At 38.9% G+C, this 26,779-nt stretch overlaps 1 protein-coding gene across 2 annotated transcripts in view; it reads left to right on the forward strand.

Moving 5' to 3' along the window:
- LOC5578647 (kinesin-like protein CG14535) overlaps positions 1-26,779 on the forward strand; it is a 562,809-nt gene that overhangs the window by 298,591 nt on the left and 237,439 nt on the right. For both annotated transcript variants that reach the window (XM_021846519.1, XM_021846520.1), the window contains exon 7: positions 2,596-2,839. In XM_021846519.1, coding sequence (XP_021702211.1) covers positions 2,596-2,839 — 244 coding nt within the window. The remainder of the gene's footprint in view (positions 1-2,595; positions 2,840-26,779) is intronic.

Here is a 26,779-nt window from a genome sequence, read left to right on the forward strand (position 1 = left end):
AACTTCAGAAGCCATTTCCGGCATTATAAGAGGAGAACAAATTATTAATAACTCATTGCAAAAAAGTCAAAAACATGCTATGCGGTTTAAAAGCGCGCACAATTTTGATTTAGGACTCAAAAGTCCACATGAAGATCAAGTTACTAAAGATTTCGGAGGCATTCTCAATCAAAAGAAACGTTTTTCAAAATTCCTGGGAGACTGATTTAGAAGACGTGAGAACTATCATCTAAAAAAAATGCAAGCCCCTGATGACGATGGATTTTTTTGTATCCTCATCAAGAAATTTCCAGCTTAGGTTCCGGGTCAATTGACCGAATTCCATTTGGCCGAATGCCGTTAGGCCGAACGCCATTTGGCCGAAAGGGTCATTTGACTGAAAGGGTCATTCGGCCGAATGCCGTTTGGCCGAAATTGAAAACAATTGTGAACAACAGTCAGCATGCATTAGTAATGAATTTCAAAGCACAAGTTAATCTCAAAGAAGGATAAATCATCATAGATATACAGCTTAGTGCTAGTGTTAGTTCGAGGATCAGTCAATGCTAAATGTAAGCAATTATTCACTTCTTTGCTGGCGGTACTAGCTGCCAGCATAGCATTTCGTCCTTCTGTAGCATCGATTAACTTCAATCGTTCTGATCGTACTTAGCAAATTAATTATTTTCTAGCAATACCTCTTCTTTTCACAACGGAGAAACAGTAAGCTTCTTTGATGTAAGTGATCACTGAGTCCTTCGGTTTTCAGATATACGTAATCAACGAAGCATAGTTCAGTTCACACGTTCTAAATCTTGAAGGAGAATGGAATGTCACCTAAGTTAGCCATTGTGCTAAAAATATGTTTTCAATAAAACTTTTTATGAACGAATTATGAACCTTAATTCCCATAACTATGAAAAACATTTAAATTAGGAAGAATAGCCTTTGATCAAAAGAAGAAAAAATCTCCAATAAAAATATAAGCAAGAGTAATGCAAATAATTCTTGTATCAGTATAACCACAAAGAACTGCCGATGATTTGAAGAAAGTAAAATTCCTAAATAAATTTAAGCTACATTATTGCCTATAGTGATGAAACCAGTACAAATTGATAGAATAGCCTATGTTTAAAAATAGGAAAAATTTCGGATGAAATAATCAGAAAACACTAGCACACCGTTGGTCCCCCAGAGACAAACCAACCATTAGGGCCCATTCACAAATTTCATAACGCTGAAGGGGGTGGATGGGTGTCCTCGTGATGTTACGGCTCATAGAAAATTTGGATAATATTCATACAAAATGCGTTACGAGAGGGGTGGTGGGTGTCAAAAATGACCATTTTTGGCGTTATGAAATTTGTGAACAAACCCTTAGCTTAGAGTCTTGACTTGAGTTCACAACTTCGTCCTGAATGATTATATTATTCTCTTGCAGCACTTATAGCGACCAACATGACGTCCTGCCGCATCATAAAGATCATTAAATTAATTAGCGGATCAAATATTGGGCCACACTGTATGAATCTTACACATCAGCGTTGAAAAAAATATTTTTTGTTCGTAATTCGGCCAAACGGCATTCGGCCATATTGCACTGAACTGCTATGGCAATTGAAATGTAAAATTTTGTTAACAAAATGTTAATAAAAGCTCAATTAAGTTTTTCCAAATAAGAATGAAAGTTTTGCTTGACACAGAACACTAAGATATACGAAATGGATGTAATGTGTTAAATGATACTAATAAAGAATTTTAAATAATAATAGTGATTAAAACAAAAAAAAAAGTTAATAAAACGGAGAATAAAATAACGTAAGCTACAAAACTAGCTAGAGTTGATTAAGACCATATCAAACATAGAAGGGGTTTAAAAAATGAAAAACAGGACATTGGATTGAGAAATATGCTAGAAGGCACTTGTTAAATATAATCTTTTAACGCTAAGAAGTACTGTTATATTGCTCAAGGCGGTATCAAAACATCAAGAATTGTTGTACAATTATCAACCATTAAGTTCTATGAAGGCTCCATGTTCCTTTCCATTTCACACCCAATACTACAAGCAGGTTTCCAATCAGTGCGAAATGCTTCCGAAACTAAAGTATATCAAACTACACATTGTACTGCAGCCAACATATTTGAGGAACAACAGAGAACAGATGGAAAAATACTACAAACTTGTTTCATATTGCAAAATTTAATCAAGCGAGTGTAGATTGTTTCCACTATGCATCCAATAGTTCGTCTGTCGAGACAAAATGCTCCTGTAAAAGCGGAATTCAAGCTGCCTCTATCCATCCGATCGCTCAGTGCCAAACCCAGACAGCATCCACACATCCCATGTGGTCCGGTATCAATTTTCATTAGGCAAGTGTTGAACCGAGTAAATGGAATAAAATGCTAATTGATTTATTTCTCAACATTCGGTTCGTGAAGGGCTTCCCGGTAGAAATTTCCCATTCCAACCAGCCACCTCCGATAGTAAAACAAGCGCACATAAAACCAATTCAATATTTTCAACGTAAACATTAAATAACAATTTCGAAATTTTCTCATCCGCTTTCCTCGTCTCATGTCTCGTCCGTATTTTTTTTTTCATACATATTTCAGAGCTGCGCAACGCCTAGCTTCGGGCAGTGTGATCCACCATAACCACCCGCACCATCAGGACCCTTCGTCGTCCTTGCCACAGAACTTCCACAATCAGCAGACGGGCAAAATGAGTGCACTTGGGAGTGGCGGTGGCAGCGGCGAAATTGGTGGCTTCTGCGGTGCAATTCAACGGACACCGCCACCAGTGCCTGCCGGATTGGCTCGACGGATGGCCAACCGGGAAATCGTCGGACTCGGCAAGGTAAGTGAAGTGTGTGTGTGGGAGGGGGTGGTCATTTTTCTCGATTTATTTTTCAATTCTGTGACAAACTGTGACGGGATTCCGGAGCTGCCGTTTTATGTCTGTTTTATTCAGGTGCACATAGGGGTAACTGGATCAAAGTCCTGGGAATCGAAATATGATTTTGGGATTTTGAAAACTTTTTGTTGGGGTTGTCATTAGGCTAAAAAGCCATGCTGAAAATGTCTGGGTTCGATTCCCGGTCAGCTCAGGATCTTTTCGTTATTGAAATTTCCTTAACTTTCCTGGGCATAGAGTAACATCGTACCTGCCACACGATATACGAATGCGAAAGTGGCAACTTTGTCAAAGAAAGCTCTCAGTTATTAACTGTGGAAATTCTAGTAAGAACACTAAGCGAAGAAGCAGACGCTGTGTCAGTGATGACTTTAATGCCTTGAAGAAGACCTACATACTGCTAAATTTTAACCCAATCTAAGCTTTTACAGCTTAATCCTAGCGAAAAATACAACTAAAACGTCTTTAAAAATTTTGACCACGAAATCGATCCTGATACTCCTGTGTGCAACGCCGGCCCGGAATCGGTGAAGGGAAAACAGTTTTACTGCTACTATGGCTGCTTTGCAGGTCTCAAGTTATTGTCCTACTTTCTGCGCTCAGGTCCTTGGGAAAAGGGATAGTCCAAAGTTTCAACTGCTGTACTTATCGAGTTTAAGTTCTTTTCACTATGAACATTTTATTCGATTTAGTCCGAATTAAGATCGCTTTAACAGTTTGTTCGTTATGAAGTTACTGCTCTGAATCACCCTAGTTTGTTTGGGCAGTATAAGAATCGTTTGCCATGTGGACGAACTGTGCTCGGGAATAATACGTGCAATTTATGGCCAATGCCACTCGGATGCATTGTCCCGGACAGAAAAGAATGGCAGGATCCATCAGTCAGCAACCAACGAGAAAACTTCTATTTTATCCCCATTGCCTCAACGGGTTTTGTTGCTGGTCCTAGCTTTCTAATAAGGTTTCAATTGGACAAAGAGAAGTTACTTTTTGCCTCAAGAGCTGTCTCTCCGGTTGGTGGAGTCACGGCAAACATAAAAAGTGATGTGACTTGCTTCCGGCACACAAATAAGTTCCACTATGCTTGTCAACGTGAACACTGGAGAGTGTTGTGGTGAGTAATTGTTATAAGAAGCAGATTGATTGAATAAATTGTATATGTTTTGTTGCATATGTTGCTCTTTGGGATATGTTTATTTGAAACGAAATAAAAATACCAGTGTTTCTGAATATTTCGCCATTTTTGTTAGATACTTTTTTGCAAAAAAAAAGCATAAACACCATAATATTGTATTATATATTGATCAACTGATTTATTAATAAATTTATTTTAAACCCTTATTCGGTGTTATATGTCAGAGATCTGTCCAGCAATTAGATCATAAATTACCTTACAAACTCTTCTGGAATTTCAGAATTCGTTCTCATATGATTTTGAGGCACGATCAAAGCAAGCGAAGAAAAATATCCGTTCTGTTTTGCAAGTTGTAACAAACTTGATAAATAACATCAACGAACGAGAGTCCCATAGAGAGAGAGAGCGATGATAAAACCCATTTTTCTAGATTATTTAAGGTGAAACAGTTTGGAATCAACTTCCAAGATGGCACTTAAACTTCAAAGGCACAAATCTCGTGAAGGAAGCATCCAACAACGGAGTACTTTTTATTTTTGCTTTGTACACTAGCAGAAAGCTTAAAATAAGAAGATCAAAAACGTTTTACAACTATTTCTCCAGTTTAGTGCCTTTGAAAACGTGAGTAGGGGCACAAGTCAGCCATCTTTGGATTCCGAGATGTTTCACCTCAATATTTTTTGACATGATGAACATTTCCCGAACATACTTAGCAATAGTGCTCCCCTGGTTTGAAGCTTGTGCATATGGGTCTTATCATGCACTGTTATCCTCCGATCTAATCAGAACTGTTTCAAAACATGATAAACAGACTATCATGATGTGTTGCAGATCATGATTGTCACATAGAGACATAAGTAAGAAATTCTCTCAATGTTCTCAGAATTCAATATCTGGTTGAATCTATCGTCAGCAGAAATAATTCATGTAAGTACAGCTTGACAGTAGATTCATATTAATTATTAATAATTAGTTATTTAATGGAAATGAACGTGGTGCTACATCCTTCAATACATGACTTGCGCCACTATATTACGCCAATAAACTCGATCCATGATTGCTTGCATCCCGTTTCTCTCACTTCCAAGGTTCTGCTCCACTTGGCCAAATCACCTAGCTCGTTTCGCCTCTCTTCGTCTGTTCCGGCATTATCACATCGTGCCCCGCCCATCGTACCCTTCCACCTTTGGTGAAATTTGTGCATTTGGGTTAGAAGAAATTCAATTTTTGAAGCAATACACCCATTTTTTGGTGAGATATTTCTGATTAATTAAAGGCTTACTGTTAACCCTTACAAAGATAATTTAATTGAAAACATTCAATATTGCAAAAAAACAGTGTCCATGTTAACATCAACTGAGTTCTCCTTTTCTTCATAAAACGCCATCTCACGTATATCACACTAAGTTGCAACTTTCCTATTCCCGCAACCAGCTTAACTTTCTCCGCTCGTTTCAATTCAACTAATGGCGAACAATTCACGTGCTTCCCGCGTCTATCCAGCTTCTCCTCCATCTCAGTGTGGTCCAGAAAACCTGCAGCAGCTGCCACCCCGGCCATCTTCCGAGTTCGTGTTACCGAAAGCATGAAATTAGCTTTACAACTTTGTGTGCGAGAAGTGCCATGCCGAGTCGGGTTGTAACAACAACAGTTAAGAAACGTGCCACGTCATGACATCTTCCCAACTAGCAGCTTAGGACTTCTGCTGGGCGACATGCGACCCGACTCCAATCTCCTCGATCCACTTCTTCCCCGCCCCGGAATCCTGATTCTTCCGGCAGGTGCATCGAGAAAAATCGTACTTACACTTCCGTTCAAAAGTTTGGAATCCCACTTTAAAATCAAACAAAAGTGTTTTCCCTATTTATGTGGTTATACGTCTGATTGAGACTTTCGATGGCTCATTGAAAAGGCAATCTGACTTCGTTAATACATCGACAAAATCATTTTTTTGAAATTTTACTCAAAACTTTTGCACGATTTATTTTAAACCGTTTCATATTATTCTGCCCAATTATTGCAAGCGCTTTTTAAAGATTATAGAACTGCAGTTCTAATGCTGCATTGATTTAATATCTTAGTCCATCAAATGCTGAGAATAAAGAACACTTTTTTCAGTGTTATTTTGAAAAATATTACAACTTAAAATAAAAATCCAGTAAACAAAACACATTTTAATAACTCATTGCCTTTCGAATGAGCCATAGAGGGTACCAATAAGACGTTAAGTCCCCGAGATATGGACGAAATACTTCTACATGCTTTTGAGGGTTTGACTACAATCTTTTGCACGGGCGTGTACCTACCTGTTTGTGCGATGGAGCACGGAAAATCTCATCATGACGTGGTTTTCCTCCGTTGCGAAGTTGTTTGCTTGGTTGGTTATTTCAATTCCGGTTATGGCTTTTCCCTCCGATGGTCCCAAGCAACAATGGTGAATTGTACACCTGCCAGAGCTGTCACGGTAATAAAACGTAAATGAACTGATGGGCTATGACTGCTAATGGAGATGTGCACTACAACTGGTCTAGATTTTTCAATTTTCGAAACAAAGTCAGGGCGACTTTCGTAAAGTCGATGAATTATCACATTTTTTATAAGGTGGAAACATGTCATATTTAAACGTAACATAAGTTTGTCAAAGGGTTGCCTACTTTGCATGCAGATTACTAGCAAAATAGACATTTTGAATTTTTTAATAGGATGCAGACATTTTTTTACATTCGCTACATTAAGGTTGAATATCTTCAAAGAGATTTTTGAAAGTTCAATTCTTATCTAGCATGGCCCTAGACACTTAACTTCATCTGACCAATTTATTGGAACCCCTCTCATCGTGACAACATTCTTGAAGGTTTCAAAAGAAACGCTTTTGGTTTATGTGGGAATATTATAAGTTGAGTTACAGAAACATTCGGAGAAATCTGTCATTTTTGCAACTATGAAGAAAACATATCAAAACTTTTTTTGCTATCTACTACAGATGACACGCAGGCTTCGTCCTTTTGCAGAGAGGCCTGTGTCATCTACAAACAAAGATTTTTGACATCCCTGAGGTAACTCAGGTAAGTCAGATGTGAAAATATTGTATAATATTGGTCCCAAAATGCTGCCTGGAGGAACACCAGCTCTTACAGGAAGTCTTTCAGACCTGGAGTTCTGATAATTAGCCTGAAGTGTACGATTTAACAGATTATTCATTATTCATTATTCTAACAATGTACGATGGAAAATTCAGTTTTTTTTTTTTTAATTTTACGATCAAACCTTCATGTCAAACACTGTCGAATGCTTTTTCTATGTCTAGAAGAGCAAGACCAGTAGAATAGCCTTCAGATTTTTTGAAACGAATCAAATTTATTACACGTAAAAGTTGATGAGCATGTAAATGGCGTAATCCAAACTGTTCATCGGAAAAAACTGAATTTTTGTTGATGTGGGCCATCATTCTGTTCAAAATGAACTTTTCAAAAGTTTACTGATGGAGGAAAGCAAACTGATTGGACGATAGTTAGAAGCTTCTGCAGGATTTTTGTCTGGTTTTAAAATTGGTAGGTACAACTTACGTAACGGATATTATCTTTTATCTACCTGGCACGAGCCTCAACGACTCTCTTGCGCGAAGGGCAAGACCAAAAATTTGACTTATGATTGCCATGTTGCAACCATGTTTAGTGAATAAACGAAAGAAGACGTGACCTTCTAAGAGGTTTTTTCCCAAGACGGTGCCCAAGAAGGATTATCACCGCTAGCTTTCACCAGCGGGTCCAACGAAAAATCGAAAGCACGGGTCCAAACAAGGATCGTAAAGGGAGCAATAATCTAATCTTATCTATCTAAGTGCTTGCATAGCCAATATTGAAGAGCATCCTGGAAATACCGAAATTTATTCTAGAATTTTCTTGTCATATCAATGGTTGATCAATGGTGATATGATACAAACATTAAAATGGCCAGGCCCACTGTTCAGACTTGGGGTTTGAAGATAATTCAAAAATCAACGTCGATCAGGTCATTCACGAATGAATAACATGATAGACGAAATTTTATGAAGTTTTGTAAAGGAAGAAATGGGGACAACCGAACCAACATTTGGGGAGATAGGCAAAATCGTTGGGAGAGGCGTTGCTAAGAAAGTTAATGCACACTCCATTGTTGTTTGTGGTCCTATTTCTGGGATGGGACACAGGTATTTCTCCCGTGTGTCCTGGCTTTAGAGCCTAGGCTTAAGCGCCGTTACTCGCTTCAAGGATCGTAAAGGGAGCAATAGGCAGAAAAGAGAAGTATTGAAATGTTTTGCTTATGTAGCACTGAGAATTCCTTTTTATTGCTTCAGATAGTTTTGAAAACTCCCGAGAGCTGAAAAAATGTGTTTACGCACATCACGAAGGTACGATGCGCACTGGTGATATGAGCATATATTTCGTACATTTGAACCAAATAAAACATATTCTGCATTCCACGACAGGTATCAAACTCTCATCTGCAAAATCGAACGTTCTGCTTATTTTGCCAAAAATATCCAAATCACACATCCATTGCCCTGAGTGAGCATCTGCGAAACAAACAAACAAACAGGAGAAAAGAAGCTGCCAAAGCGTTTATCTCAAGTGGATGTCTCGAGTGTCTAAATGGATCTGAATTTCAAATTGGTTTACCGAACCTGCTTTCGGTATGCTTGGTCTGCCACCTCAGACACACATATCCTGGCATCCAAGTTGAGTGCCTCAACTGAATATGACCTCACTTAGGTGGCACTCTCAACTTTGATAGAGCACCTCGAATCAGCGCAACAACGACAAAGGCCAATAACAACAACTTGAGGGCTGACAGAATAAGAAGCAGCAAAAAAAAATACAATCGGATCGGTACGACACACAGTCGAAGGAAAAACTCATATAAGCAAACATTTTCCACATTTATAAACTCTCAAGTGCCGGGAAAAAATTCTGCATTTTTCCCTACAGGCGCACTCAAATGGAGTCGATTTGCACGTACTAAACTCCCGGGGAGAGTAGGTACTTCGTTTCTTCAACAGTAGCAACAGAGCACATTTACAGTAGTGGAAAGAATAAAGTGCACAAAAGCAGATTTTCATACAAAATTTATTTATTTTGAATCCAAAGCAGAGCTTTCAATAGATAGTTTTGTTACAGCATGCAACATTGCTGGCCCGAAAAATGGTTTGTAGATCGAAAGCTTGTTCTTAAGACAAATTTTTGATTTTCTGTTAAAAAGTGGAAAAAGACATTTTATAAATTTGTTACATTTGGCTTGAATGTCCTCAATGTGATTTTTGAAAGTTAAATTTTTATCTAATATGAGTTCTAGATATTTAACTTCGTCTGACCATGGTTCGTGTACTTGATTCTGCCCAGTACTGTACCCAGAGGAAACGAAAGCAGAAAAGAATGCGAATGTTTTGTATCCCTTCCATTGTGAAGTGGATTGCTACTTTTGCTCCTCGAGTGTGATGTGAGACGTTACGAGTGAAACCTGATGCAGTTTTGCACGTTTTATCCACAGCTTATGAACGCAGGCAGTGCCGGAGTGAACGTAGCGAGCCAGCCAACGCTATTTTCCCGGGAGATGGGAAAACGTGGACGTGTGTATCGATTGCGAACCGAAATCGTTACTGATTGTCGTCTGTGCAGGCAAGCTACTGTCTTAGTAATTCACTTAGCGAAGGTGTATGAATAGAGCGATTCAAAATTTAAACAAGTTTTTGAAAACACAATCTTCCATATCTGCTTTTCCTTATTATAAAAATAGGATTCTGTGAAATTTTCAGCTTTTTCGGTGGTGATTTAAAGTTTGGGGGTGACCCATTTCGCAAAAGGACGATTCGCATGAAGCAGTTTCATATAAGAACAGGTAGTATTTTGAAGAAGGCATAACGTCCACCCATAATATTATGCAAAACATCCTTAAGCAGAACCTCATTATGCGAAACGTCCCACCCCCTTGAAGGTGGCCCAAAGACAATAGGTAGCTTTATATGGAAATTACAATGGAGGAATTTGGAAAAATGTTCCAAGAACGTTAGTAATGTAATCTGAATACGAACTTTTTACATCATAGAGAGTTAAAAATACGTTACAAAAAAACGTTCACGAGTACTGAGAACAATACAGTCAACTTTTCCCTACTTGATATTTTGTGTTTTCGTTCCCTCACTTGATAGAATGTGCAGTCCTTTCCGAATGGTGTACTTTAATCCATAAATATTAGTCGATACTTCTCCAACTTGATTTTCCTAGACTTCGAGTTTGTTTGTGTGTTCCAGTTTCCCTTAAAAGTTCACCTTTTCAACCCGATATTTCATAGTGAAGTTTCAATGTGTTGAAAATTTGACAATATTAAATGTTAAAATAATGTTTTCGAATATATTTTAACAAAATAAAAACAAGCTTTAAAATTTGAAAATATGTGTATTTTATCTCGATAGCTCCCATTTCTTTTTAAAATCATGTCAGGAAGAGTTGACTGTACCCAGTTTTGAACAGGTTTGTGTTTTTTTGATAAAATTCATATTTCACTTGAGCTTGTTCTGACTCGAATTAGTTTGAGAAAAAAAATGTTGTGTTACTAACATTGCAAATAACTACAAAATATAAGGTGGTCCGAATTAGAAGATGGGGGGTCCGAATTGAAACGGACCTTTTGGAGAAGTTGGTTCAAACATGTCTAGTCATGTCATGGTAGGAGCTGTCACAAAACCCTCTGAGAGAGAAATGTGCGCGTCGAATCGCGCTTTCACATTAAAAAAAACATAAAACTTTTTAATGTTGTTATTCGTGCTCAAAAGATATGGCCAAAAAACTGTTACAAGGTCCGAATTGGACCATGTTCCCCTAGTTTTTGTTTACATACAAACTACCGACCGTGATAATTATTTTTAATTTGTTTACCGGCATATCGGTCTGTTTTGCTCAAAGTAGTAGGGAGCAAGGAGAAGAAAGCAATGCAAACAAGATGGATAGGTACCGTTAGGGAACGGCGAGCGAAATTGGATTAGATATTGAAGAGGGCATACCATATGAAACAGTATTACTTGAAACGTACTTCCTTGTGGCTAACGTCCCCTGTGAGAACGACTTGGCGTGTTGTTTGAATAACACTACCAATACTGCCCAGGATAATAAGAATAAAAAGAATTAGGAGTATGAGGTAAAAGTGAGGACGCGTCCGGAATAAGAATGTTGAAAATTCCACAGATTTATGTTTGAATTTTGGACTTGAAAAAAATGTGCCACTTTGTTTTGGGTGTAGATTTTTATCGCGTGGGAGAGTGTAATGTTTATGTATTTTATCGCGATCTGTCAAGTATTTTTCAAGATGCATTCGAAACAAGAAGAGCTACGCCAGCAAATCACGGGTGCAGTGATCGATAATCCTGGTCAGTCGCACAGTGGATAGGCAAAAGGCTTGCAATTCAGCATTCCACCGAGTCCCGTGTTGTGAAGATGTTCCAGGAGACGAAAACTATCGAGCAGCGCGTTAGAAGCGGGCGAAAACCAAAAACGGAGTACCCAAATAAGGCGCGGAAGATAGATACGTGTTTTTAAGGTCAGGAAGGCGCCAAACCGGACTGACAAGCAAAACACGGTGGGTAAATTGCGTCCGCGGATGCTGTACCGTGAGTGGCTGGTCTAGCCAGGATGTCTCGTCACACGTTGATTTTTGTTCGCATCACGCCGAAAATTCTGCACATAACGAGCAATGTGCACAACTGATCAATGCAATCGCGTCCAATTTGAGAATATATCCCATTTCACAAGTTGTGGCGCTAATGCTCTGTGGTGTACCATACATAATCTCAGCTCTTTATCCGTCGTCTGATTAACAGGAAGCACTTTAGTTATCCACTGCTCTTCCGGCAGATACAAGTCTTCTTCTCTACGAAACCATCTGCTATTGTTAGACGGACAGCAATCCTTTCCCCACTTGGTCGCCTCATCCGCCACGATCTTTCTATAGATATCTAACATTATTATTCTGCTCTCGACTTCGATACGATCTTTCAGCATGCCCCAAACTTCTGGTAGTTGTGATGGTCCGAGTTTACATAGGCGTATACTGTCTTTGAGCCACTCTAGTAGAATACTTTCTCGAACTTTAGTGACCGCCGTTGAGTATGACCTTGGCCAAGTGCAAGCCGATAACCGCGGCCATCAACTCCAGCCGTGGAATAGAATTTGCCTTAAGCGGAGCTACAAGGCAAAGAAGGTACAAGGTACAGAACTTCCCAAACCGCGATGAGTGGCAACAATCGACGGCTAAAACTCGGGCACGGAGGCTCTACGAGAAGATGCTGACAAAATATGGCTGCTATGTGATGGACGACGAAACGTATAAAAAAGCCGATTTTAAGCAAATTCCAGGGTTGGAGTTTTTCACCAGCAAGAGCAAGTTCGATGTGAACGACAAATTTAAGAAGAAGAAAATGTTGAAGTTCGCCTCCAATTATCTCATTTGGCAGGTCATCTGCTCGTGCGGACTGAGGAGTGAGCCTTTCGTAACAAAGGGCACAGTAAATGGCGAGATCTACAAATCTGAGTGCCTCGAGAAGCGCCTTTTGCCGTTTTTGCACCAGCACGACGGAGTTCCGCTATTCTGCCCAGATTTGGCATCATGCCACTATTCTAAAAGTGTCATGGAGTGGTATGAGGCCAATTCTGTCCATTTTGTTCCAAAGGACATGAATCCGCCAAACTGTCCGGAGCTGCGCCCAGTGGAACAGTACTGGGTAATAATGAAGCGGGAACTTCGGAAGAGCAAGAAGACAGTCAAAGACGAGAAGGACATGTTAAGAAAATGAAAAAAAAAAAAAACTGAGAAACTGATACCGGATGACATTGTAATGACTATGATGGAGGGCATTAAGCGAAAATGCCTTCAATGTTATACTCAAGGCTCCATCGATTAACTTTTCTTTTGATTTTTGAAAATATATGTATAAAACTATCCTAAAATTTCGGTTTGCTTTTAAACATTATAAGAAAATTGGCATGACATTTTCGGTGTAGCAATAATTTCGTGTTCGCCCTTTATTCATCGAGCTTTTTTCTGGTCGCTTTGTGGATGTATCCCATCTCCTGATACTAGGACATTTGTTTGCGATCACTCTCTCCGATGACTGTTTAGCTCTGCTTGCGCCTCTCCAAACACTGTATTCGTCGAACGGGCAATTCAAAAGAGTGAAACTTCCAGTATGTGTGTGTATTTTTAATTTTTGACCACCCTATTTCAACTAAATTTTTAAAGCACAGCCTTCACTATTCAAATTGGCAACAGCTTGAAAATGTATAGTTATTCCTTAAATTCTTCTTTCTGATAATTAATACACGATTTTTGGCTCCTGATCCGAATAAACCCATCAAGATCCTTCGTTTTTACCGTAAACATCGTAACTAATAATGAATTCTAGTAACTAACTCACTCACGAACTTTCAACAAAATCAATCGACAACCCTAGATAGATTTTACCATTTGCTTTTCCTTCTGCCGTACCTATTTGCTTTTATTTATCTTCACTCATACTCTCTATATACTCACTGACAGCCATATATATATATATATATATATATATATATATATATATATATATATATATATATATATATATATATATATATATATATATATGCCAATAGGCCTATATGTTTTGCTCAGGGTGAATGGATGTGCGGTTGTCGTACCTCGTGGAACGTATATTGCCGCGGGGTGGTACGAATCTGTGCCAGCATACCCCCTCCCCGAAATACTCCTCGGCGGCTGCACCGGATTTATGTATTTTACTTCAAGCACAGCCAGTTTTGTCGGCGTTCTCCTGAACCTACTAGTCGGTACCGTGGCCTGTCGAATTCTTCTGTCCACCCCGAAGAGGACTTCCTTTTCTGGCGACTCGGAGTGCCACTTCATTCGCTGGTTGATCAATGGCAGACGTTTGAATATCCGCCGAATCCACAGTTTGTCTACCAGTCATTTTGACTGTTTGTTACGGCTCCGCAGAGCTTCTGCCTCGCTAGTTGGTGTAACGAATATTTCCACGTTGATCTCACTTGCGCCGCAAACAAGGTGGTTCAGCGCTAGCGCTTCCTTCTGTTCCAGTCAACAGTCCTCCAGCTGAAAAAGGAACATTGCACATCTTTGCAATTTCGCACGATTTGTAAACACGGCCCTGTTGCACTTGGTTGTTAACCTACGCCATTCAGCAAACCTGTTCAGCCTATGGATTCCATCGATTCTGAACGTCTTATACTGCTTGTGCCAACGGTCAGACTACACAGAACGTAGCTTTCATTTCCAGGGAGAGCACCTCAAGCTATAAGCAGAGGATCCGAGCACCCTCGGGCTCGGGGATTATACTGAACCGGATGTTCCACTTTGATCAGCATCTTCGCGTTGAGCATGAAAGTAGACAGGGGTCCTAACGAGTTCAATATGTAGCTACACTATTTTCTTCACCGATAGCTCCAGATCATCTCTCAGCTTGATCAAGTTTGGAAATAGCCGGATTCATCATCTGCATCTCCGACTGATCGTTCCGGAAAAAGAACCTACTAAGCTCCGCCACCAAAGCAGTTGGCACATCCGCCCCCTTTACCAGCTTCGACATCAGGGACACTCCTCTAACATCTGGTCTGGCGTCCCACACCAGACGGAACTTCTTACTCTTCTTTCGGTTCATCGACGTACACCACACCTCATTATTGCAGTCGAGTACCTCTAGCTTCGACGATGTTGCTTTGTGCGCGTACCCTTTCGCCTGATATTTGACTACCATAATACGAATCTCGGTGTGAAGTTCAAGGGCCTTATTCGTGTTGTTCTTTGGACACGAAAACCGCTTGATAGTTAACCGGTTAACTGTCAGGAAAATCAGCGTCGTCTTCTTTCGACAGCTCACCCGTTTCGAGCCGGTTGCCGATTATCTTCATCGTTATCTTCATCAACTCCTTCGCTATTTTGTCCTCATCTGACTTAGTAGACGGGGCCACGGATATTTCATACTTCTCCAACGTATAGTGCCTTTTCGGTAGGTCGTGGATCTCTTGGTTGGTCTTTGCTGTGCACATGTCGTCGCCAACTATTCCTTCTACACTATCAACGCGAGTTGGTCCGTACACGGTCCAACCAAGCTTCGCTCTAACTGCTATCGGCTCCTCCGGTACACCAATACGTGATTCGAGCGGCGCTTACAGATGGATATCTTTCAATACGATGAGAATCTACGGTTCGGCATGCTGAAAATCTGCAATCGGCAGATCTTAAAAGCGATTGTACTGTTTCGCCACTGCCGACACAGCTTGGGTATGGTGCAGAAGGTTCAAGCTCCCCAAAGTGTGGGCGTTCTTAATAAGGAATCCATGCGAATAACTCGCCCTCTGCGAGCTTCTTTCCATCCGGGAAATTTCGGGAAATCCACGTCCATCGAAGTGGTTGCGACACTACACGTACTCATAATCGGCTGATCAGCGCTTGCTCCACAGAAGTGTACGAGAAGCTCCGTTTCAAATCGCTGACCAATCGCTGACTTCTATCAGAATCCGCTTGGAACGTTTAATTTCAGCGGAATCTACATGCGGCGTTTCGGACTATTCCCAGACTTTTCATCGAAAAAAATTGCAACAGTCCGTGTAACGTTTGATTGTCTTCAAGACCTTCGCAAATGTGGAAGCTGGGGCTCTGTAAACTGTTTTTTAGGATGGATCCATAAACCGTTCACCCTAATCGAGATTTGGCAGCTTTGCGTCGTTGTACATTTAGTACATATTTTGGAAACCATGCGACAAAACTTATTCATAAATTTTTCAAAATACAATTCATTTACAAATTATGATTTCAAATGCTTAGCCATATAAGCCATATAAGAGGCTATCCATTAATAACGTAAGATAGTTTCTCGGAATGTATTCATGTTTGTGCAATGAACAGGTCATGATATTCCCTAAAAAGACTATATCCTCTAAGATAACAATCAATAGAGATATAACGTGTCAACAGAGCTTTACATTGTATCGAACTCAACAACGCATATCTGAATCAGATACCGGGAAATAGTTCCGCTTACAAACCCAACATAATTCAAATAGTTTCCACAATGCGATGAGGCCAACTCATTCGACCAAACATCGCACATATGTGCCATTCGTATGCTTCTCTTCATCGCCGAAGAGCTTCCCCGTACAATATGAAGCACATTCAAAGTTTAAATTTATGAACCCGTGTGTTCGGTGCATGTATGTAGCAAGCTCTTAATTTATTCATTGTGCAAAGTTCAACCGGGCTGTAGATATTTTATAAGCTCCCGGGAAGACGACTACGACATCAGCCGCATCGGTGACGACCAGCGACCTCTTTTTCGGGGCGGCAACCGACTAGCAGCGACGCAGTTCCCATTTACAATAAAATCCCGCATTGCACAACTTTACACATTCCCATTGTTCCTCGATTGTACAAACATCCTCCTTCCGAGCTGCTCTTCAAAACCGTCCAACAAACAGGGTTTGCCCTCGACCATAGGAGTATGCGATATTTTGAATCATTCTGCCAAATATCGTTTGAAACGAAATACCGCGGGATTCCACTGAATCCAATAAGGTTTAATTTTCGTTTCATTACGTCAAATAAAAAAAAATGCTGCTGTAATTTTTCGGTTACAAACGAAATAAAAATGAATTTTGCGTAATATTGTCTTAGACATTGGATTGTTTTTTTTTCACAGTTTTGACTTAGACCATACGCAAAAAAAAAAATCAAAGCCAATAATGATAAGCAAAATATTCCACGAAAAAAAAACAAGAGAATTTCGTTTCGTTTCATAAAATTTGTACATATTTAGGTTTAATGTTGATTGTTATGGAACATTTTCATATTTTGTTTTGTTTCGTCTTTAACAATGCTACAAATTACGTGTATTGATATGAAAAAATGCATATAGCATACCCTTACTTGACCAACCAGTCCACCGTTCAGGTCACTGTTCTTTTCGATGTAAACGAGTTGGTAAAGCTCCCCAGACCACCACCGGGCGAGTCCTTTTTTCCGGCAACTTCTTTTTTCGAGACGCACGTTCAGAAACCTAGAGCAGAGTGCGGGTGAATCCAATTACAACCCCCAGGAGTAACCCCCGGGGCTCGGCATGAATACACTTCTGCAAACGGTTCCATATGAGTCCTGGCAACTCGTTAGAAAGACAAACACACCCTCGGACTTTTCCTTGCCCCGCACCCAAACTTGTACGCCCCATTTTGCAGAACAAACGGGGAACCATCGTTGGGTCCGAAAAGCGACAAAAGGAACAAACAGTGAGTGAAAGCTTCTCGGCAACGGATACAAATCATTAGTTTAACTAAAACATGGGAATTTGCTCTGGCTGTGTTCGCCTTGACGGTGGAACAGCACAGAAAGAGATGCTTGAGAGTTAACTATAGGAGACCAAGCCGAAGCGGAAATGTTGAAACGGTACCGAGACACTGTATGACCAAAGCTTCGCTGACTGGAGCAGATGTTCTCAAATGGAAGTTTCTTGAATTACTACCTAAAAGTAGGGTAACTCTGGATTTTCAAGCGGTTGAGGCTTAATTTACACGTAAATATGATTACATATCTTAAATGTCTGCGAACAATTGATGTGGCGCATATACTTATGTTCTTTGTAAAGTATAAACAATAGAGTGATGCAAATTTTGAAATTTTCTGCTCCCCTATGCTCAAACGATTTTTATTATGGTAAATAACATCTTACCAAAGTTTGAACTGATTCGGAAGAAATTTGACTGTGCACACGCTATTTGAAGTTTGTATGGAGATTTCTATGGAAAATGCAATCCTTTTGTGTTCAGCCCTCTATCTCGTCGTCATAATATTTTACGGAAAAGCGAACAAACTCTACTCATATGAAATCCTTGCAGCTACAACTTTGCCGAAAACCACAATTCGATTGGTCGTCAGGATAAATTGCTATTCATAATCATAAAGTGGGTTTGCATTTTGCATGCTTAACCAATTGCTCGGCAGGCAACAGTGGTGCTCCTGGCGGGTAGAATAGATCAAAGTAATCCAGGCTACTATGTTCTACAGCAAAAAAGCAGTGTTGCTCTGAAAGTAATTTAATGATCATCTCAGCATGATATACACTTTGTTATCAATGATAACAAATTATCCTTACGTCCAATCAAAATGTGATCTTCGGCAAAGTTGTAGCTGGGAAGAATTCACATGAGAAGAGTATGTTCACTTTTCCATAGATTATTATTACGAGCAGTTAGAGGGCTGAACACAAAAGGTTTGCCTTTGCCGTAGTAATTTCCATATAAACTTCGAATGGCATGTGCACAACCAAATTTCTTCCAAATCACTTCAAATTTTGGGAGAATGATTTTTATCATAATTGACAACAGCATAGGGGAGCAGAAACCTCAAAATTTGCATCAGTCTAATAAACAACCAATGAACATTCAAAAAATATCGAAAATCAGCTTCTTGGCATAACATTGAGCGTCCGATATTCAAGTCTCATTGTGAATGAAGCCCTTGTTTTACTATTATACCTATAAAAATTACTTTCACCGGAAGACGACTGCTAATGGACCCCTTTAAAAGCTTAGCAGATGGTGGAATGCTCTTTATGAACATTCCTACAACGCTGAGAAATTTTCTTGTTCTAGAAAGGCATATTGCCCGGGTTGTTTTGAAACGCCAGGATTTGGATCGTTTACAAAAAACATTTTGTACTCTTTTAAGGAGCTATCTGGCAAGAGGAAATTGCATGTGGTACATGATTAACTAAATAAATAACACCGTGACATAAAAAACTACAGCTATTGAAGTAATGATTTTTTTAATGCGATGGAGAAGTTTTTTCCTTATGGGAGTGTATTACAAATTTTTACATTACCAAGATCGAAAATAACCTTTCATGAGCATTAGGCGTTATTTTTGGCTAATCGACACAATAAATAAGGTACAACTTCATGAAGAAAAAAGAGGTATTCGTCTGAAATTTTCTCATAGTCGTACAAAACACAAGGAATTCCTGTAGCTTTAGGTATTCCTAGGGAAGTTCCAACGTGAGATCCCTTCATTTCTTTCGGCGATCTCACTAGAATTAACTCATGGATTTCTCCAGGAATTTCTCGAAACAGGTCTCCATAGAATTCCTTCAAAGATTGCTCCAAAACTCACTCCAAGCAATCTACAATCATTGTTTGACAGATTTCATCTGGAAATCCAATAGGAAAATCGGTGAGAATCTCCAGAGCTTTCTTCAATGTTTGCTCCGAGATTTCTTAATCGAGTTGTTCCAAGAAATCATTCCACACTAACTCCATAAATTTCAGCTGTAATTGTCTGTGTTTCGTAATTGATCTCCAGGGCTTTCTAAAAAAAAAAAAATCTGCATAAAGTCTCCCCGTCAAATTTACCCATGAATCCTCAAGGAATTTCGGCAAAATAAATCGTTAATCCTTGCACGTAGCCCTCTATGTGCATTTCTCGCATTTGCAGCCTATTCTGACACAATCAACTGTAAATGTTCATGCACTAAATATACCCAAAAACCACTAGCCCACTAACTCGCCTGTTGGCCTTATAGGGCTATTGTACGGCTAATAAAGGGCACATCAGCTGTATTATAGCAGTAATGGAATTCCCGTTGCAGTATTACCGTAGTAAAATATCCTGATAAGTTTCGTGAAAATCAAGTCAACTACTTTGATCCTTACCAGCGCTACCCTGGATGAACCCTACGACGAAATCCTGTAGAGGAGATTCTGGAGAGTTGTAGGAATAGTAACGAAGAGAGTTCTTGATAGTATCTCTTGAAAAATTTCTTGAATAAATATATGTATTTGTAGTAAAATAGAGTAAAATCGATCACCGTGTCACACGATTCTAATTTACACTTACAAAGCACCAATATAAAAAAAAACCTGTAGTTAAAAACCGTTGTTTGATACTTATGTCAAATTGTGTGTAATCAAGAAGTCAATTTGTACTGAAATAAAAATTTCCTGAGAAGGATCTGAACATGGCAGTCTGTTTTTGATTTCAAAATATATCCCTAAAATAGGTTTTATCATCAAATTCGTACCAAATTGCTCATTTTGTTCAGTATTTATGATGAATATCAAGACTTTCCTTTGGTAACTGCTTACATGTAGGCGTCTTCTGCGGTATTCTTAAAATTTAATCATTTAGAATTTTCATAAACAACGTATATTCAAGAATTTAGCAAGTTTTTTTTTCGGATTCAGGGAACTCAAGTTTAATATGTGAAGTTGTTTTAAAAATAATTATCGGTTAACAAGTGGTCAAATTAACCCCGAAATTAAATATCTCGGATATCTAAATATCATCTCAAATCATAAAAACGCATTTATTTGAAAATATTAGTAGAGGAGCCAAAATGGTTAACCATCGTATTTATTAGGTTATATTCAGATGATTAAAAATGTCAACATCATTAAACGAAGATCAGAAAAAAAAACATGAAAATGATCAATTTCACCAGAAATTACGATACTAGCATTACCTGGAAGAATCTTTGAAGAAATTGCAAAGATGTTCTCTTAAATAATTTTGAAAAAATCTGAAAAAGAATTATATGAGCAATTTCTGAAGAAATTCCTGAAGCAATCCTAGCAGAAATAACAGGAAATGTTGGAAGAATTCATGGAGAAGTTTCCAGAAGACTTACTGGAAAAATGCCAGAAGAAATGACAGAAAACATTCTATAGAAGTCGGAATCCTGGAAAAACTTTTGAAAGGATATCAGGAGAAAATTTTGAAGAAAATTGTAGGGAAATTTATCGCAGAATCCCTGAAGCAATCTCGACGTGGTTTTCAAGAGAAATTCTAGAAAGGTGGGTATTCCCGGAGGATTTTTAGAATTTATAAGAATTCCTAGAAAGTGAAACCTATTAAAAAAAAAATTTGTTGGATCCGGGCAGAGATGCTGAAGAATTATTATTTATTTATTTGGTTTTACATCAATTAACTTGATAAAACCTCGCCAACAATATTTCACCAAGTCACTCGGTTCATGACCGTTTCTCTCCATCCTCGACTGCAACCCACGCTCTCCAGGTCTTGGTGCACCTGACCTTGATGTCCTGACTCGTTGCGCTTCACGCATTCTTGTTCCAACCAGATTCAAAGCGTGCACCATCTCTACAGGGCTGTTGTTCGGCATTCTTGCAACATGCCCTGCCCAGAGTATTCTTCCTGCTTTAGCCACCTTCATGATACTGGGTTCACGGTAGAGCTGGGCGAGCTAGAGGAATCTTTGGAGGAATTTCTGTAAGAATCTCTAAAGAAATATCTTGAAGAAATAGTGCAAGCAAGACTAAGGAGGAATTTCATATGGTATTGTTTGTTCGATTCCTGGAGATATTACTTGAGGAATTATTTCAGAAGTAGCTATCCCTGGAGAAATATTGGATGGAATCTCCGGAGGAATTTTCATTGCAATTCCAGGGAACCCCAAAAAAATCATGATAAAGCATAGCATAGCATAGCATAGACTGACTGTACATGTCAATGGTTGTTACTCCATGATTGATCGGAACTGGTAATATTTGCTCTGCGATCCAAATGAATATGGAATAAGAGTGTCCGCTTACTCTCGGAGTGCCATTTTAGCAAATCTAATATTATTGATCAATAACGACGCCAGCTAAGTCCTTACAGACAGTTGGGATGGGGAAGGAATGTTAGGGTGTAATGATTGTTGCTTTTAGAGACCGAGAATACCTCTGCATCTCCACAATCACCACGGGAAGGGTGTTTTTTAGTGGAACAGGAAAAGATCTGGGAGTCACTTTTGGTCGGTGATGCGATCCATGGATAAGGAGGAAAAATACGACTTATATTTAAAGCTAGTTTTACTTTTGCCTTGAAAAGTTTTTTATAAAAGATTCAAAATAAACGTCAACATCTATAATGTCGAAGCATTCAAAGGAAGTTTTCATTAAAAATATATGCATACATTATAAATTATATGACACAGGAAAAATGCCGACACTTGTAGTGACGAACCATACATAGTTTGTTTGAAAATTACATAAGTGTATTGCTGTGCATTTTTGTGTCAAGAAGAAAAGTCTTTGGTAGAAGCTTTCAAAAAAATACTTCAACATTCATAATGTCAAACAATTCAAAAATTATCTTAAGTAATATCAAAAATTTTATATGTTTATTAGAATTGTATAAAACAAGCATAATGCCGACACTTGCAGTGACGAACCATACAAAGTTTGATTGAATATAACATAAAACTAACGCTTTCATGAAAAAATGTGTTACCATAAGCATAAAACGAGCTCACCTGGCAATCCATCCTCGATTTAATACGAATATCATTTCGCACTCACACAGCGCGAACAGCAAAACTTCTCGGTGCCCCGAAAACGAATCGTCTTGCTTGGGCTTTTCGAAGCATTGCCCGGAAAAATTCCCAAAACGAAACACAAAAACAAACTCCCGGCGACCCGAAAATGAAGCGTCTTGCTCGGGCTTTCCAAAACACTTCCCCACAAAAAATCATGATAAAATTCTTGAGAAAAATGCTGAAAGATTCTAGGCGAAATTTGTGGAAAGATCACTAGTAGAATTCCAAAAGAAATGATTGGAACAATTCCTCAATGAATGTCTAAAGGAATCTCTGAAGAAATTCTTGAAAGAATCTCAAAAATTTGGTAGAATTCTTGAAATCATCTTTGGAGGGATCCTTATTGCATTTCGAGGAAAAATCTTTGGTGAAATGAGTTGAAAAATCACTGATGAACTCTTGGTGGAATCTCTGGAAGATTTCTTGCAGGAATCTTAAAAGAAAGTTTCAAAATAATCCTTGAAAGTATTTCTTTTGGAATTCCTAAATAAATCTTTGATGACAATCCTAAATGAACCGTTGGAATAATTCGTGGAAGGTTCTCTTGTTCTCTTGGAATTCCTAGGAGAATCTTCGGTCGAATTCATGGCGGAAACCCTGGTGAAATTTATGGAAAAGTATATGAAAGGTTTTCCAGAAACTCTGATCTGAACCGATTCCAACAATCAAACAGTGAATGTTAGTTATTGTCGGATTTTTCAGGCATATTTTGATATTTTTAAGATGAGTTAAATTCGTTATTTATTGCAAAATATAACTAAATTATTTTGAAGGATCATAAAACTTTATGTATGAACAAAAATCAATTATTGCTTGTTCACCCATCCTGTTGATCACCATGTTGCTGTGGGCTTTTTAAGGCTTGGCATATTTATAATAGATATTTATTTTATAATAGATGAATTTGTGAATTTGTGAGTAATGTTACAGTGATAAGAACTAGAAAAAAGTTCGATCTTGGTAACATAAAAATTTTGGTCATGTTGCCAAAATCAAACGGGCACTGTTGCACTGTTTATGGGAAAACGGTTCCAATTACACTTCTGACCACAGATGGCGCTGTTGTCAATGAATTTGTTTCATTATTGACATAAAGATTCTTTAATCAATACACACAGAGTGGCAACGAACCGGATGTTTTTTCGTTAAGGTTAAAGTTATACCTAGGGAAATTGAGATAAGATTTCCCTCAGAATGGAAATTGCAGTTTCTAGACCACTCTACAATCCCATCTATGGTCGAAAATGTAATTAGTACCTGTAATTTTCGATTTATTTGGTCGGCTTTCTCCATACAAATTTCAACTCCTTTGGAGTTAACAGATTCTGCGCAATGTTTCGTTTTCGTATATATCTGGGGATCCAAATGAACAAATTTGAAGGATGTAACATCTTCTTCTTCTTTCTGGCATTACGTCCCTACTGGGACAGAGCCTGCGTCTCAGCTCAGTGTTCTTATGAGCACTTCCACAGTTATTAACTGAGAGCTTACTGTGCCAATGACCATTTTTGCATGCGTATATCGTGTGGCAGGTACGAAGATACTCTATGCCCTGGGAAGTCGAGAAAATTTCCAACCCGAAAAGATCCTCGACCTGTGGGATTCGAACCCACGACCCTCAGCTTGGTCTTGCTGAATAGCTGCGCGTTTACCGCTACGGCTATCTGGGCCCCATGGAAGGATGTAACATACGATTTTTGTTGTTTAATCATTATGGGCCCGCGTACTGGACTACGTAAATATTACTCGAGGAATCCTTGGAGAAATGTCTGTATAAATACCTGAAATTCCAAAAAAAATCCCAGGTGAAATTCATGAAAAATTTCTGGGAAAAATTCAAGAGGATCCTAGAAAAGTTTCGTGTGAATATCCCAAAAAAAAGTTATAATGGAATTCCTCGAAGCATCCTTGAAGGAATCCTTGGAAGGAAAAGTGGAAGAATTTTTCGAGGAGACCATGGAACCTGAAGAAATTATTTTTTTTTTTTCAATAATCCTTGATGGCATCACTGAAGGAATCTCTGATGAAATTAATAAAGGGATCTTTGGTGGAATTACTGGAGGAATCGCCTGATGAATTTCTGGAAACATCCCTGGATCCCATGGTGGAGTTCTAGGTGGAATTTCCAGTAAAATTTCTAGATGCAGTATACTATATTATAATTCCTAGAAAAACCTCTGCTGAAATTCCTCTTCCTGAAATTTCTACCATCTTTGGTAGAAAAGCTGCAGAAATCTCTGGTTAAATTATTAGAAATATTTATTTTTATAAAGACCCATCTGGACTGTTTCTAATAATCCAATAGCGATCAAAAATTCTTGCTGGTCGACGGTCTTATGTATTGTTACTTCTGAATAAATATGAATTTCTAACGATATCTACGTGTTATATTTTCAAACTGTCATCATTTAACCTTTCAGTTGTCGCGCGAATTTTCGTAACGCGAGTAGTCGCGCGTTGTGCTTTGTACAACACCCTTGGTAATGCGAATACCCCAGGAGCCTGACCACTAAGAAATATGGAGTCTTCGGCAAAATTGTTCAGTAGCTCAAAGGCTATCATGATTTTAGCCAATAAATCCATGATTTTGCTACTAGGCGGCGCTAATGAGCATGAAATTTTTGTTTTGCGATTCTCAGGATTCTGGCCACTTAGAAAATGACGTCTTTGTCAAAGTTGTTCGGTAATTCAAAGACTATCATTATTCGAGCCAGTTGTATTTTGCCACCAGGCAGCGCTAGTGAGCATAAAACTTTTGTTTTGCAAATATCTCAGGAGCCTGATCACTTAGATAGATGATAGCCCCTGAGCTTCTAGTGCCACCAAGCGGTCACATTCCGAATTGAATGAGGTACCATCAGATAGCACTTCACCTCCAAAATCACTTTACTGAAGACTCCAGTTTCGAAATTAGCTGGATTTTGAAATATACCGATTTCGAACTGTGGTCTACTCGACCCGTATATAGTGCGTTCATTATTATGCGACTTCTTTGCACATTTGTTGATCTTACCGCATTATCAAGGGCCATACTGTGAACAAAAACTTTCGAGTATTGTTCTTAAGAATATTTTTGAGGAATACATTTTGGTTTGGTATCGATGGATATCATTGTTGCAAAATGATAGCATACAAATTACAACTGTTGTACAAAGTACAACAGCGCGACAGTCCGAAGGTTAACAGTGGTGGAACCAGTTCGGTGTATCCGCATATTACTTTCTTATGATTGTGTTTGGCATGGCAGCTATCTGTATATGGGTAGAAAATCATAAATTTTGAGGTACCGAATGATAGGTCTATATTAAGTTCTGAAAATAATATCGCAGACCAAACCTTAAATTATCAAGATAAAAAAATTTAAAAAGTAGGCAATCGATGAAGCTAAAAAATTTGATCGATTGATCACTACAAGCGAGTGACCATTCGATCAAGTTTTCAGTTTAAACTGTTATCTGGTTCTCTAGATCTATGCTCTTCAAAACTTGAGGCGAGGCTACGATAAATTTGAACCTTAGTACATAAATAAAGTTAAATAACGTTTTTGAGCATCAAGGGGTAAGATTTGCTCTTTTTGAAACTATGGCCCAAGTAAGAAAAAGTTGACAACTTCTGTTACACAAACAGAAAACACGTATAAGTGCATGTTCCTTGGATCCCGAAAAGGGTGGTTGCCTTCCGACCACTTGGCCTGGTTTCCTCCGGACAGCAGAGAACACCGCCCATGAAAGTGGGTTTTCCCCGGAATTCATTTGAATTTTACATGACACTCTATACCGGGTACTGAATTAATTTCGAATGCAGTTTCAGCTAATTAATTTTCCATATGAATAACGAACTTTCGGTGCAAATGAATCGGACTAGCACCTTATGGTTCGCAGTTGGGTACTCCGAAGGGGTGCAAGTTACGGCAGAACGGAAGAAACGGTGGTGCTGAAACGACAATCACTTAAATATGAATTTTATCGCAGCTGTTTTGATCATCCATAAACACCATAACAATCGTGTAGCAATGGAATATAAACAATTCATATGCATGAGAGCGGAACGCACGGGTGGTTGCGTCCCAAGGGAGGTACCACAATAGTTTTCGCCCTATATTTCAAGGGATGATGAAGTGTTACTTTGGTTTGATCCACTAGTTGTGGGTGTGAATTCGAGCGAAGCTAGAAACAAATGACCCCAACCAACCGATAACCCCACTTTCGGTAATTTCTGGTCGCTTGTTTGTGGAAAGCGCTTATCGTCATCTCTTCCCCGACCCTTCGGCCCTCCGATCATAGTTCAGCCGATGTTTACAGTATAATTTCACAATAATTCAATATTTATTTCAATGGTGCTTAATCACGCG

Source organism: Aedes aegypti, chromosome 2, assembly GCF_002204515.2.
Source record: "Aedes aegypti strain LVP_AGWG chromosome 2, AaegL5.0 Primary Assembly, whole genome shotgun sequence".
Lineage (NCBI taxonomy): Eukaryota > Metazoa > Arthropoda > Insecta > Diptera > Culicidae > Aedes > Aedes aegypti.